Genomic DNA, 15,013 nt, shown 5'->3' on the forward strand with positions numbered 1-15,013 from the left:
GCGACTTGAGAACACTGTTTGATGGAAATGAGAGCTGTCTCTTTTTGGAACTTCTAACGGCAGCTACTGATTTGACTGTCAGCTCTTCGACTTTCTGATGCTAGCCAGTGCGGATTCGACTCATTCAAGTAAGTTATCTTATAGTGGACACGACAGCTCATAATTCGACTTCTCCCTTCGCTAAACCGTCCCTTAATACAAGTCTTATGATGAAAAGCGAAATCTTTTTGAAGACGAGGATCACTGCTGCTACTAACGAATTCTACTATTATAAATATCATTTCAGGTCCCTCGCCGAAGAATTCTCGTGATTATGAAACGTCGAAACACACTACTGTCCACCGTTCTCTACCCTACTACGATAGAATTTGTTCCCTTCTAACCCTTTCTTCGTTTCACCAACTCTTCTCACATACATATTTTTGATTTTGATTTTAGTATTTTTGAACAAATTAATAAATGCTGATTGAATCCATAAATTTTCTTCTGTTTTTTTTACTAAAATTAACAGGTCGCGACGAGAGGAGCAAGCAAAGCGCACGCTAGAAACAACATAAAATGGGCAATTCGCCCTCAATTTGGGCGGCCTTGCCGCCATCGTGGCGGCAAGCCTGCCCAATTGATGGGCAAATCGCCCAAAATTCCCTGAGAAAGTTATAGGTAAAGAAACCCATTACTCCTTGAAATCGACTAATTTCAATGCAAATTAGTGAAATTTTGGAGATTTTCACTTTGGCAACCTATAACTTTCAAGATAGTGTTACTACAAAAAAATGGTCAACTACAAAAATGATGTGCTATTTTTGCTCTGTTCAACTCATATAAACTCGAGTTTATCTGACACACAGGTGACACCGAAATACACTGTCAAAATTGGCTATTTTCCACTGAAAACAGCCAAAGTTGCATCTTCTCATTAAAATTTAAATACTGAAATTTTCGAAATATTCGGGAATACATCCAAGAATTAAATTTTACTAATTGGGTCACAAATGTGTGCACAATTTTGAAAAGTTCGAAAAATCCCTTGTAAAAAGTCAAATTAAGACTATTCATAAAATTCAACAAAAAAACCTTCCTTATTTTTTAAAAAAACATCTTGGAAGCATTCCCGAATTTTTCGAAAAGTCTTTGAGTTTTTATGAGGTGAGGCCTAAGATTATGTGGATGTAGCATTGCTCCTAATCCAATCGCTACAAATCACACCAACCTCTGTCACAAACGAGGCATGAAATATACAACTCACCCCATAACGGAAACCACAGAAATTTGAATTCCCACAAACGCTGCATCCATTTTCAGAGCCACTAGAGTAGCTCATTTTCAGAGCGAAAATGGATTAAGATAATCGAGTTTAGACTTATAAACGTGCCTCAGGAGAAAGGAGGTAGTAAAGCACAAGCTAGTAATTATGTAGGAGTGTAGACACGTAAGTTTCGTCTATGATGATTATGTTAGGGAAGAAGTCTTGTGATTTGTGACTTGGATAACTCGTTCGGTGTCTATTTCGAGAAGTCTTTGGTTGTTGTCGTTTGTAATTAATTTAGTATGCCTGGATGCACACTAGATTATTAGTAAAGACTTTTTAGCAGTATATGACACATTTAACAAGAACTGCAAAAAATCGGAGAATTTTCAACGAAAGAAAAGTTTTTTTTCATGTCCCATACTTGTCAACCGGGCCGAAACGGGCCGACACGGGCCGGCTCGTAACTCGCTTCAAACGCAGTATTATGAGCTGAAAAATATACAAAAATGTAGATCTCGCCGAGTTCTATGTCACTGATGTAATACAGGCCAGATGGCTATTCGTTAATATGCCGCGGACCGGGCTAGAATGGCTTTTTTGGCAATTTTCGCGTTTTTGGCACTTTTTCCCGGCCCGCGGCACATTAACGAATAGCCATCCGGCTCGTAGTAGGTCACGGATGTGTAACTCGTTGAGATCTACATTTTGGTATATTTTTCACCTCATGATATTGAGTTTGAAGAGAGTTACGCGTCGGCCCGGCTCGGCCCGGTTGACAAGTATGCTACGTCCGGATTTCCCCAAATTTTAATTTACGTGAACGTCTTTTCCTTCCCTAACTAGGGAAGGCCTCCAGGTGACCGTGGAGTTATGGTCCGTGACCTAAATCATTGGAAAGCTGAAATCAGCGTGATATCAGCTTTCCCATGATATATGTCACGTACCATAACTCCACGGTCACCTGGAGTCCTTCCCTGGTAAGACTGAATTTTCAGAAAATTTTCATTTTTCGTGACATTCCACGATTTATCACGTCATGTGCCCCTAAAATCATTCTAGAAGACCATTTCTTGACTTATTTCACAATAAATTTCACACAAAACTCAAATATCAATCGGAAATATTAAAATATGGTCAGTGTGCCTAATCTCCAGACACCCCCCCCCCCCCCCCCCCCTCATCATTCAATTTCAGTCAATCGAAAGAAAACCGTTCGAGATCGAGAAATTCTGCAAACGTCTTCTGAGTGTCAAAAACTGGAAGGAACAGTCACAACACGTGTACACCAGATTCGAGATATTCTCGGTGTGTGATTTGGTGATTGATCTGTTCAGACGTGAACAGACACTGGCAGAAATCGCACCGCCTGTCAGAATAGTCGGCGATATTCATGGACAGTACGAGGATCTCGTAAGACTTCTGAATTGTCGCACGTCGACGAATACGGAAGATGACAAGAAGGCCAGTTATGCGTTCGCCACGAAAAAGTAGGTGGCCTAGTTTTGGTTTCCTAGGTCATCTTAAATTTCCAGATGGGTATTCCTAGGCGACTATGTGGATCGAGGCTTCAACTCTCTGGAATGCATCCTACTGGTTTTCTCTCTGAAAGTAAGGACTAGAATCCCAATCTCTAAAATTCTAGGCCACCACTTTCAGATAGTCTTCCCGCGGCAATACATCCTACTACGTGGAAACCATGAGACCCGAGTCATCAATTTCAGATATGGGTTTCGAGTAAGCTGTGGAATTGAATTGAGAAAGTTCGGCCAGGAAAACTTATCAAAAAGCCATACTTGCAAAGCAATATTATAAGCTGAAAAATATTCGAAAATAAAGATCTCGGCGAGTTCTATATCTGTGACCCACTACGGGCTGGATGTATAGTTGTTAACATGCCGCGGGCCGGAAAAAAAAGCTAAAAAACGCAAAATTAGCCAAAAATGCTATTCTAGCCCAGCCGGCCATTTGCCGCGGGCAGGACTAGAAAGGCTTTTTTGGCCATTTCCGGATTTTTGACACTTTTTCGCGGTTCGCGGCGCATCAACGACTAGCCATCCGGCCCGTAATAAGTCACAGGTGTAGAGCTCGCCGAGATCTACAGTTTCGTATACTTTTAAGCCCATAACATGGAGTTATGAGCGAGTTAAGCGTCGGCCCGGTTTGCACGTATACAAAAACTCTTCCAGCACGAACTGCTCCGCCGCCAACGTTCCCAACAAGAAGCGAATGACATTTGGGAGAAGTTCAACGATGCGTTCTCATATATGCCGTTGGCTTGTCTCGTCGGAATGAAGATTCTCTGTATGCACGGAGGAATCAGTCCGGAACTGGTTTCCCTTGATGCGATACGTATGGTAGGCGGGGACTAGGGAATCTTCCGGGACTCTAGGCCACCAAATTCCAGATCGACCGCCCGTTAACCGATGTGAACCCGATCCGTCTCGCTCAAGATTTGCTTTGGGCGGATCCGGATGATTTTGGAAAGCCCCATGTGGGTGAGTTCTGCCATAATAAAAATCGTGGTCTGTCGGTTTGTTTCAACGCGCCGGCTGTGCACGAAGCGTGTCGAAGACTCAATGTTTGTATGATTGTTAGAGCTCATCAGGTATTTTTTTTTAGCTTTTTCCATAAAAAAAATTAATAAAATTATTGATTTTTCTAGATGATGCCAGCGGGATTCAAGTTTTTCGCCGATCGCAAGTTATGCACAGTTTTTTCAGCACCAAGATACATGAATGAGATTGATGTGAGTTTCAAAATTTTGGCTGAAAATTGAGTTTTAAGAGTGATAAGTGGGATTTTAGCAGAAAATTCAGATTCGGAGTGCGAAAAACGGTATTTTTGAGCTCGAAATGAACGGAAATTGCGTTTTACCCGGAAAATCAGAATTTTAGCTTGAAGAAACTTATTTTTGATTCAAAATTTCAACAAAAACTAGGTTTCGAGGCTGAAAATGAGAATTTTTAGTGGAAAATTGAGATTTGAAAAGCCAATATTTAAGTTTTTACCAGGAAAATCACAATTTTAGCCTGAAAACTCAATTTTTGACTTAAACTTTTAACAAGACTAAGTTCCGAGGCTGAAAATGGATGTTTTGAGAGGAAAAACTGGACTTTTGAGCTCGAAATGAACCAAATATCAATTTTCGCCCAAAACCCTTATTTTCAACTAAAAATTTCAACAAAAATACAGAAAATAATGCTAAAACCCCATTTTCCTATTCCAGAACCGCGGCGCTGTGCTAAAAGTGGCTGCCAACGGAAAAGTGAGCATTATGGTGATGAAAAAATCGAAACTGCAATCAGGCAACAAGCCAATATCAGAAGAAGTCACGAAATTGTATTTTTTCTCTTGAAAATGCACCAACAATCAATTTTTTTCAGTCCGGGACAATCGGAATATACTGCATTGGCGGATATCGAGGCGGCGGCGAAGATTGGGTTGGAATAATCGATTTTTTATGAACAAGAATTATTTTTTAACATAAAAACTTTTTATTTCCCTTTCTTCCTTCTGAAATCGTGATTTTCTTTCAAAAATAATCCCGAATTAAAAATATTTTTTAAAGGAACAGCGAGTTTTACGAGAGGCGGGTCTCGCCACGCTCAAGACTCTCCCTCCGTGTACTCCCCGTGGACAAGTTCTTTTGCCGCGAATTTTAGTGGATTTTTTAATTTTTTAAATTTTGTTGTTTCGCTTAAGATAAAAAAGTTTTTTCGTTTAATACAATTAAAACCGGGTCTTTCAGAATGGTTTCCACACCAGCTGTCGTCTCAAATTTGCCATGGGTGGAGAAATATCGGCCGAGCAAACTCGATGAGCTCGTCGCACACGAACAAGTTGTGAAAACTCGTAAGTTTCTGATTTCCTATAGGAATTTCTGCAATTTTCATCGATTTCAGTGACAAAATTCATCGAAAATCGGACTCTGCCGCATCTTTTGTTCTATGGACCGCCGGGAACCGGAAAAACGACGACGGTGTTGGCGGCGGCGCGTAAAATGTACTCGCCAGCGAGGATGTCGTCGATGGTGTTGGAATTGAACGCTTCTGATGAGCGTGGTATTGATGTTGTCAGGTTTGAAGCGAGAAATATCGATTTTGTGGAAAATTTTGAAATTTCTAGGAATACAATCGTCAATTTCGCACAAACCAAGGGACTCCAATCGTATGCGACCGCGTCGAGCAGCGATCAAGTGCCATTTAAAATGGTGATTCTTGATGAGGCTGATGCGATGACAAAGGATGCGCAGAATGCGTTGAGAAGGTGTGGGAAGCTTTGGAGATTGGAGATTTGAGTAGAAAATGCATTTTTTGCAAAAAAAGCAAAATTTACACCGCAAAAGGTGTTTTTATCAGTTGAAGTATACAGTTTTATGTCTAGAACCGATGATTTAAATCTGAAATTTTGATTTTTCTGGAATCAGATTTTTTGCCGTTTTGAACAAAAAATAGTGGATTTTTGCTTTGAAATCTCTGAAATTCAGCTTTTCAGGCCTAAAATATACAGTTTTTTAGCTTCTTCTGCATACAAATCTTGTATTTTTCAGCAATAATCAAGTATACGATTTTAGCTCTTTAAATAATCAATTTTTGGCCGAAAACGTGATTTTAGGCTCGGAATCTTATTTTTATATGAAAAAATCCAAAAATCGGCGAGTTTTAACTGAAAAATCTACCTTTTGTGCTTTTTTAGATAGTTTTCTGCAATTTTTAAGGTCAAAACATCAAATTCCCAAGCGTAGGATAGGGAAAAAGTTTGCTGGAATCTGATAATATGTCGTTTTGAACCAAAAATACTGCATTTTAGTTTTAAAATCTCAGAACTTTGAGTGTTACAGCTTTTCAGACTTAAAGTGTACAGCTTTTACCTTCTTCTGCATACAAATCTCGTTTTTAGCTAATATATGGAAAACTAACCGAAATTTTCAGTTTCACCTCTTCAAATCATCAATTTTTGGCCGTAAACATGATGATTTTAAGCTCAGAATCTTATTTTCATATGAAAAAATCCAAAAATTGGCGACTTTCAACTGAAAAAGTTGACTTTTGGGCTTTTTTAAGATCGTTTTCTGCAATTTTTAAGCTGAAAACAAGAATTTCCAATTTTCAGAGTTATCGAAAAGTACACGGACAACGTGCGTTTCTGCATCATCTGCAACTACTTGGCCTCCATCATCCCCGCCATTCAATCCCGTTGTACTCGCTTCCGTTTCGCGCCGCTCGATCAGAAACTCATCGTTCCTCGTCTCGATTTCATCGTCAATTCTGAAAATATCAAGATGACGTCAGACGGGCGGCAAGCACTTCTTACTGTATCGAACGGTGACATGCGTACAGTAATCAACACGTTGCAATCGACGGCGATGAGTTTCGATACAGTATCCGAGAGTACGGTATATCAATGCATCGGACAGCCGACACCGAAAGAAATGAAGCAAGTTGTGAGCATTCTGTTGAACGATTCCGCCAAAACGTGCATGAATTTGATCAAAACGAAACTGTTCGATAATGGATACGCACTGCAAGATGTGATCACTCATCTTCACGATTGGGCGTTCACTTTGGATATTCCTGATGAAGCGATGTCTGCAATTGTCACAGGATTGGGAGAGGTTGAGCAGAATCTGGCGAGTGGATGCTCCAATGAGACACAACTCGCTGCTGTCGTCGCCGCGTTTTTTGAGGCGAAAGGATTGTGTACGAAGGAGATGAATCAGACTGGAGTGGAGGCGATGGAGCATTAATTTGGATGTTTTACCCCTTTTTTCGGTGTTCATTTTATTTGCCGAGCATTTTTTTATTAAAACTGCGCCCCATCGCAAATGAGAGAGTATCGGCGAGAGACGCAGATTTTCACAGTTTTTGACCTATATTCGCTGTTTTTTAACATTTTTTTGGTAAATTATTAGAAAAAATAGCGAAAATAGACCAAAAACGGTGAAAATCTGTGCAACCGCGAGAAAAAACTCTGCGTCTCTCGTTGGTACTCTCTCGTTTGCGGTGGAGCGCTGTTGTAAGTGATGTGAACTGATAATACTCTTTTTTCATGTTTTAGAATCAATTCCTTCCCCCACCAACTGATCTCTATTATATGCCGATTTATAACACACACATGTATCTTCTCTCCGTTTTTACCTCATATCTTGATGATCTTTATCTCACTTTTCTTCTTTTGAATAAACTCGTTTCGACTTTGTGAGCTTTTTAAGGATTCGGAGGGATTAGAGTGAAAAAGAGCTCATTTTTATCTCAGGAAATCAATGTTTTCAGTTATTTGAAGCGATAAAATCGATGTTTTAGCAAAAAGTAGCAATTTTCATACGGAAAATTAACTTTTTATACCTTTTGACTTGATTTCTAGCTTTGTATCTATTTTTAAATTCTAAACGTAGTTTTTCGAGTGAAAAATGCATAAAAATCAATAAAATCACCTGAATTTTTGATTTTCAGCTGGAAAAATTGGTTTTTCGAACGATTTAGTATTATATATATATATTTTCAGCAGGGTTCATCGACTGAAATTACATTTTTCTGCTCAAAAATAGATGTTTCTGCTCGAAAACTCATTTTTTGCCATAGAAACTACTTTTTTCCTTATTTAAGCGGATTTTACAGACAAAAAATCAGCTTTTCTCACTAAAAATGTCTAAAAATTAATAAATAAGCAAACTTTTCCGATTTTCAGCTGAAAAAATCGTCTTTTTCGCTATTTTTGCCGATAAAATCACTTTAAAAAGAACTTCCACCTTAAACTTGTGGATCTAAAACTAATTTTCATCATTTCAATCGTCTTTTTGGTGAAAAATTCCGTAAAATCAATAAATGTTCTCTTAAATGCAGTCAAAACCTTAAAATTGTGTTATTAGTCGAGAATTTTTGATGCAACTGCGCCCCATCGCAAATGAGAGAGTATCATCGACGAGAGACGCAGAGTTTTTTTCTCGCGCTGATAATAATTTTCACTGTTTTTGACCTATTTTCGCTATTTTAAGGTTTTTTTGTAAATTATTATGAAAAACCGCAAAAATAGGTCAAAATCTGTGTCGGCGGGAGAAAAAGCTCTGCGTCTCTCGTCGATACTCTCTCGTTTGCGGTTTGTCTCATTTTCAGCCCACGAATCCTATTTTCAGTCCAAAAACTCAATTTTTAGCATTAAAAAAACCTAATTTACCGACCCAAAATCCTGAATTTCTCGCTTTTCTTCTCATTTATAGCTCACAAATCCTATTTTCAGTCCAAAAAACTCAATTTTTAGCATTAAACACTTTATTTTCCGACCCAAAATCCTCTATTTTCAGACCCCAACAAATGCATCCCAATCAAGGTCCCCCGAACTATCCGGGCGGTGGCAGTGGTCCCCCTGGTCAACCACCAGGCTTCCCTGGACCGGGCGGTCCGAATCAACAAGGATATCCGCAAGGAGGATTCCCACATTATCCGATATATCAAGCTGGAATTCCTCATCAATATATGCCACCACCGGCGACACCTCAATATCCACAAACTGGTGGAGGAGGAGGTGCAGGAGGAAGTGGTGGTGGTGGTGCGGGAGGGGGAGGACAGTTACCCGCTTATATGACTATGCAGAGTAGGTTATTCTGATGGATAGTAATAGCACGGCATGCTTCTTACAACTGCGCTCTAACGAAAACGAAGAAAATAGTGCGCGAAATTGAGAGACTCCGAGAAAAAGTGGCATTTTCAAGAGAATTTCGGTGGAGCGCAGTTGTAATAAGCGTGCCGAGCTAGCTAATAGATGGGAGAGGGATCGGACATCGGGATAAACAAACAGATAGATAGATTGGGGAAAGAGACGCACACAGACTGAAATTTCAAGAACGCCGAAATAGTCATCCGGACATCGTGATGACAGATAGACAGACAGATAGACAATCATTAAAATGGTCACGAGACATCCGGATTCCTGGACACACAGATAGAGGGATCACGACGGTAAAACTGACATACAGACATAATCACTCTAAAAACTACACGCTTCTTACAACTGCGCTCTACCGAAATCGAAGAAAATAGTGTGCGAAATTGAGAGACGCAGAGAAAAGAGACATTTCTCAACTGCATTTCGGTGGAGCGCAGTTGTAAGAACTATGCCGAGCTAATATGAAAAATCCTTCATTTTCTCCGAATTCCCATTTACTAATCCCTTGCCAAGCTTCTTCAGTCAAACCGGAACCAATGTGGAGTCAAGATTCTCGATACGGTATGGGACCCGGTACATCTGGAATGCCGGGAGGACAAGGAGGATACGGTGGACACGGCGGTGGACAGCAATATCACGGAATGCCTCATAATGTGGATATGGGAGATGGAAGGAATAGGTAATATCATTTTCAGGGATGTGCGGAACTTAAAATATCGGAAACTCGGTTTTTCCAATTTTTCATAGTCAAAATCAATAATTACGCAATAAAAACTAAACATTTTGACTCAGATGTGACGTTTTGGCACCGTTCACATTGGTTTTCTTTCAGAAATTTCTTTCTATTCCGAAAATAGTTGAAATTTCGGAAAAATATTCTCGAAAATCGGGAATTTGGACCTTCGGCCCGTTTTGAAACATTTTTTGAAAAAATTTTGAAATTTTTTGGACTTTTTTTTTGAAACAAGTATAGTTTTCGACTAAAAATCTAAAGTTCAATAAAAAAGAAGCACTTTTACTCTAAATTCTCGAAAATTTTCAAAACAATTTGTAAAAAATGAGCATCCAATTTTAAATCCGGGCCGGTCCAATTTTTGACAAGTCTGGAATTTCCGTTCCGCACATCCCTGTCATCATCTTGTCTAGAAAGGGCTCCTCACCACCGTCCCCAAGTGATGTTTTCAGCATTGCGCCGGCTCCAGTACGGTACTCACCGCCACCGGCGGCGTCTCATCACTCCGCCGCGACGAATCAATCGTTGTTGGCTCAACATCTAGCCACCGCTCCACTTCCACCTCCTGTCCCTCCTCAGCAAGCACCGCATCTCACTCATTTACTTCAACAACCAATGTATCCGGGTGCTCATCCTGGGGAGGGACCGTCTGGCTCAGGAGGAGGAGGAGGTGGACAGCAGCAGCAGAGAGAACGAGGAGTCAGAACTACGATGACACCGAGGGAATTGCTGCATGAGCAGGAGACAAGATTCGCACAGTTGCAGGTAAGAAAACGGGAAAACTGGAAGTGAAATTTTCGACCGCAAATGACAAAAATTATAGCAAAATCACGAAGTTTTTCTCTATTTTAAATTGAAAATCAACAATTTCCAAGTGTATTGGACATCCGGACATATGGGAACATAGACAGACGTTACCTATATATGAAAATATCGCCTTTTTTTCAACATAAAGTCTAAAAACGCCCATATTTTTTGTAGAAAAACCAGCCTGGCTGCCGCGCCTGCGGCGCTTCATCCGGCTGGCCTCTCCTCATTTATTTGTTCACCTTCTCAGAAATGTGTCCGCGTGGCCGAGTGGTCCAAGGCGGCGGTTTCTGCGCAAAGAGCGCAAGTTCGATTTTGGGCCCGGCTGTCTTTCTTTCTCATTTCTCAAAATTTGCGGACAGATGGACAAACCCCACATGCGTTTTATATATAAGAATGATCGAAAATTTCATGGCAAAATTGCTACTTTTGTTCTAAAAATGGCAATTTTTTAAAGGTTTTCACCGTTCGAGAAAGCAGAATTCTGGACATCCCGACATACTGACACATAGACAGACGTAATACATGAAAATATTGACAATTATCAACATTAAGACGAAGATTTTTAAGAGAAAAATCGAAAATTTCGTGACAAAACTGCTATTTTTGTGTTAAAAAAGACGATTTTAAAGTTTTTGCTGTTCTAAAAAGCAGAATGCTGGACATCCGGACAGACTGACACACAGACAGACTGTTATCAGCCTTAATAACAACGAGTTTTTGGACATCCGGACACACTGACAGACAGGCAGAATCAGGTTTTGTTGTCGAACTCAAAAAACGGAAGAATGATTCTTTATTCTCGAAAATTCATTAAAAATCTCATTTTTCTAGAATTCAAGCACTTTGTATTATTCTGACTTAATTATACTTACAATTTCAGTATTCATTTGAAAACTACAATATTTTCGATTTGTCTTCACCAAACTGAGAAAATAAAAACCCTAAAAAGATCACTGAAACTGCTGAAATTTCCAGTTTTTCCTCTGAAAATATAATAATTTCATTGAAATTCATTGAAATTACTATATTTTTAGGTCAAAAACTGGAAATTTCAGCTGTTTCGGTGATCCTTCTGAGTACCAAACCTGTAAAATTTCGTCCTCGGTTTAAATTTACCTATATTTATCAAATTTAAAAAATTTTCCATAAAAAATCCAATGTCTTGATGCATAACTAGCTTTTGATTGAATTCTGAAGTCAAAAATTCGGCATTTTGGGAAAAAATCAAAATTTCGTTCAAAAAGTTTCCCCATTCCGCCCCTCGAACATTCCTCTATCATACTAATGAATTAAAAGTTGGAGATGGCACGTCAACAAGCGTATATTCAACAACAACAAGCCTATCAGGCGGCTCAACAGGAATATCTTCAACAGACACGGGCTGCCCAGTTACAAGCCGAACAGGCCGCCGTCGCCGCCGCTGCGATGGCTGCTGTCCCGGCGAACACTTCGAATTTGATACCACCGTTGGCACAAGGATTCCCGCCGTCCGCTTCGTCGTCTCATTCCGCGTATCGAGGAGCGCAGGTTGGTCTATTTTGGGGCATAGGTGACATAGTTGTACGGAATGAGATTTTTTTGATTTCCGCAATACGGAAACCGAATAAAAGCTTCAAAATCCGGAATCCGGAGATGGAATGACAAAAAACCCGGATTCGGGAATTTCGGAATCCGGAATTCGGAGTGATTGTGATAAATAAAGTCTAAACTATTTTTAAGTATCAAAACTGAAAAAGAAGTACAGTAGTCGTCTTTTAATCTCAAAAAAAACAATTTTATAATTTCAATTTCTGGATTCCGGAAACATTAAACTCAAAAAACTGGAATCCAGAACCGGAATGAAAATTTTCATTTTCCGGAATCCGGATTCTGGACAACTATGATAGGTGATTTTTAGTCTGTAAATTCAGAATTTTTAGCTTTTAAACAGATTTCGGGAAGAATACTAATTGATGTGGGGTAGTTGGGATGCAGGAGGCGTAGTTGTGTTTTGTTTTGACAAAAATAGGTTTTTGAAGGGAAAGTTTGTTAGGAAGCGCTCAAAAACCATTTTCAGCTCTCTTCGATAGAGAAGTTTCATCTTCAGAAAATAATCTTTTTTTTAAGGAAAAACTTACTTTTTCATGGTTTTCAGCCAAAAAAGCGCTATTTTCTGCTAAAAATCGTTTAATTTTCAATAATAGAGTCTGTTTTTGGCTTGTCTTCAACCTGAAAGTGTCTATTTTTCTGTAAAATGAATTTTCAGTCCAAATCCCTTATTTTTGAGTTTTTGAACCCCAAAATCACCTTGAATTAATCCAAATCTCTCCGTTAAATTCTTCATTTCCAGGAAATGGCGGTAGGAAATCAAATGGTGCCTCTATCAATGGTTCGTGAGTCACCACATCAAAAAGATATCGATCTGAACAAATTCACGACCGGAGAGCTGTGTTTATATGGAAGAGAACTTGTGAATGAGCTCAATGTCAAGTGAGTTTTTTCGCTTGATTTTGTCTGATACTGTCTCTAATTTTTTATTTTCAGAACTTCTCATCTCTCGTTAATGCTCAAAAAAGTGATGGAACGGAAGACGTTGAATCAGGGAGAGAATCCCAACGAGTTGGCCGCCCATTGTCGGTTCAATTTGGAGAGAATGAGTGAGATACGGTAGGGAATTTCAGAAGTTTTTAGCCTTAAATCATGATTTTCAGTCAAATCATCGAAGGACGACGGGAGCCGGAGTGGAAACGGTTGAGTGGTGACGAGTATATCGAGTTGATGTTGGATGATTCGGAATTGGCGAAGCCGATGAGTGAGGAGCAGAAGGCGAAGAGAGAGGAGTTGGAGCAGAGTGAGCTTTAGCTGAAATTAGCTGAAAATCCACTGAAAATAAGCTAAAAGGCATTTTTTCGATTTAAATCCACTGAAAATTAGCTAAAATTGTTGTTTTTTTTTCAAAATTTTCTGAAAATAAGCTAAAAGTACAGTTTTTCGATCAAAATCCACTGGAAACAAGCTGAAAATCGCTTTTTTCGATCAAAATCTACTGAAAATAAGCTGAAAATTGCTTTTTTCGATGTAAATCACTAGAAAATAAGGTAAAAATCACCTTTTTCGATTAAAATCAACTGAAAACAAGCTAAAAATTGTTTTTTCGATCAAAATTTACTAAAGTTCGCCTTTTTTGATAAAAATCCACTATTTCATTCTCTAAAACCTCCATTTCCCTATTCCAGGATTCCCCCACATTCTCTCAAAGGATCCACCGAAAGAAGGACACATTTTCTATCAGGGACGATGGATTCCGCCGGCACTTCACGCGAAATATATGACATTCGAGGCGAATAAGTGAGTTCTCGGAGTGATATCTGGACATCCGGAGATACAGACAGGCAGAGTCCTTCCTTTGGGTGACTGATGGACATCTGGATGTCCAGACACAGACATTCGGACTGATTGATACACAGGAAGACATACAGACCTCTTATGAAATCGAGAAATCGAGACACCTGACAGATTTACGCGATTTTTGAGTTTTCGAAAATACCGTACCGAAAAATCGAAAAACTTTTTTTTTGAAAACTTTGTACCGAAAAATCCAAAAACAGGTTTTTCGGAGTCAAAAATCTCAAATTTGTAAGAAAACTGTAAGTATTTCACGGACAGACCCCCAGAAACCTGTTTTTGAGTACAAAATTAGACACAATTCCTGGAAAAATCGAAAAATCACTATTTTTGTTGCTTATTTTTGTTGCTATTTTGAAATCTATCCGAAATTTTTTTCGTACAGCCCTAATATGGATGTGCATTAGTGAATGCGAATAAAAATTTTAAAAGCTGCTTCATATGGAAACACCTTTCATCATGATATATTTCCGATGGCACATTTTCTAATCATCGCATGCTTTGAAAACTTGTTGCCACGGCGGGGAATCGAACCACCGACTCTCCGACTGACAGTAGCTGACACTACCGACTGCGCCACAGGTGCACTACCCACGACAACCTTTATCTGTCGTTGATATATGAGGAGGCGGCGCTGGAAGATTCGTCCGACTGTTTTGAAAGCGCTGTTTCAGCAAATGATATTTTTTGCTAATTTCTATTTGATATATTGATTTTCAAGTTTTGAATCTGGAAAGTCAGATACACTTACAGACAGATATCCTCATAAACGGGTTAACAGATGACTCAGAAATAGAAAGGGTTAGAGTGAAGATGTTTGGACGAACAGACATTCAGACAGATGATTTCTAAACATTCTTCAGGATAGAAATTTCAATGATTTTTCTAGAATTAACCCTAAAAATACATATTTTCTCCTTCTTTTCTGTCTTTTTAGTCTCAATCTTCTTATTCCAGAACGATCCTCCGAAACCTATCAACCCAACTGAAAGCAGTCGCCTGGAAAATCGACGTCACGAGTCCGGGACACTTGAAACGAGTGGATCAGACGAAGATCTCGCGGAAGAAGAACGAGGAGCCGTCCAATTAAATTTTTTTAAATTCAGTTTTTATATTTATTTTTTATATTTCTATATGTCTATTTTTCGAATTGCCATCTTCTCAATCTATTCATT

General features: G+C 39.2%; 3 protein-coding genes across 3 annotated transcripts; all 3 read left to right on the plus strand.

Annotated features, from left to right (window-relative positions):
- Positions 1-2,175: 2,175 nt before the first annotated feature.
- Positions 2,176-4,699, plus strand: GCK72_008221 (uncharacterized protein; the record flags this gene model as incomplete). The annotated part of the gene is made up of 9 exons (XM_053726705.1): positions 2,176-2,226; positions 2,444-2,736; positions 2,782-2,857; positions 2,906-2,983; positions 3,436-3,603; positions 3,654-3,854; positions 3,912-3,995; positions 4,476-4,588; positions 4,633-4,699. 9 exons carry the CDS (start codon positions 2,176-2,178, stop codon positions 4,697-4,699), a joined length of 1,131 nt encoding a protein of 376 aa, XP_053586282.1.
- A 299-nt stretch (positions 4,700-4,998) lies between these two features.
- Positions 4,999-6,995, plus strand: GCK72_008222 (uncharacterized protein; the record flags this gene model as incomplete). The annotated part of the gene is made up of 4 exons (XM_003102132.2): positions 4,999-5,101; positions 5,152-5,326; positions 5,375-5,515; positions 6,362-6,995. The coding sequence occupies 4 exons, from the start codon at positions 4,999-5,001 to the stop codon at positions 6,993-6,995; spliced, it is 1,053 nt and encodes a 350-aa protein (XP_003102180.2).
- Positions 6,996-8,559: 1,564 nt separating this feature from the next.
- On the plus strand, positions 8,560-14,928 carry GCK72_008223 (uncharacterized protein; the record flags this gene model as incomplete). Its single annotated transcript, XM_053726706.1, has 9 exons — positions 8,560-8,839; positions 9,434-9,590; positions 10,058-10,409; positions 11,757-11,981; positions 12,784-12,923; positions 12,978-13,100; positions 13,145-13,284; positions 13,670-13,781; positions 14,796-14,928. The coding sequence occupies 9 exons, from the start codon at positions 8,560-8,562 to the stop codon at positions 14,926-14,928; spliced, it is 1,662 nt and encodes a 553-aa protein (XP_053586283.1).
- Positions 14,929-15,013: the final 85 nt, after the last annotated feature.

Source organism: Caenorhabditis remanei, chromosome III (assembly GCF_010183535.1).
Source record: "Caenorhabditis remanei strain PX506 chromosome III, whole genome shotgun sequence".
Lineage (NCBI taxonomy): Eukaryota > Metazoa > Nematoda > Chromadorea > Rhabditida > Rhabditidae > Caenorhabditis > Caenorhabditis remanei.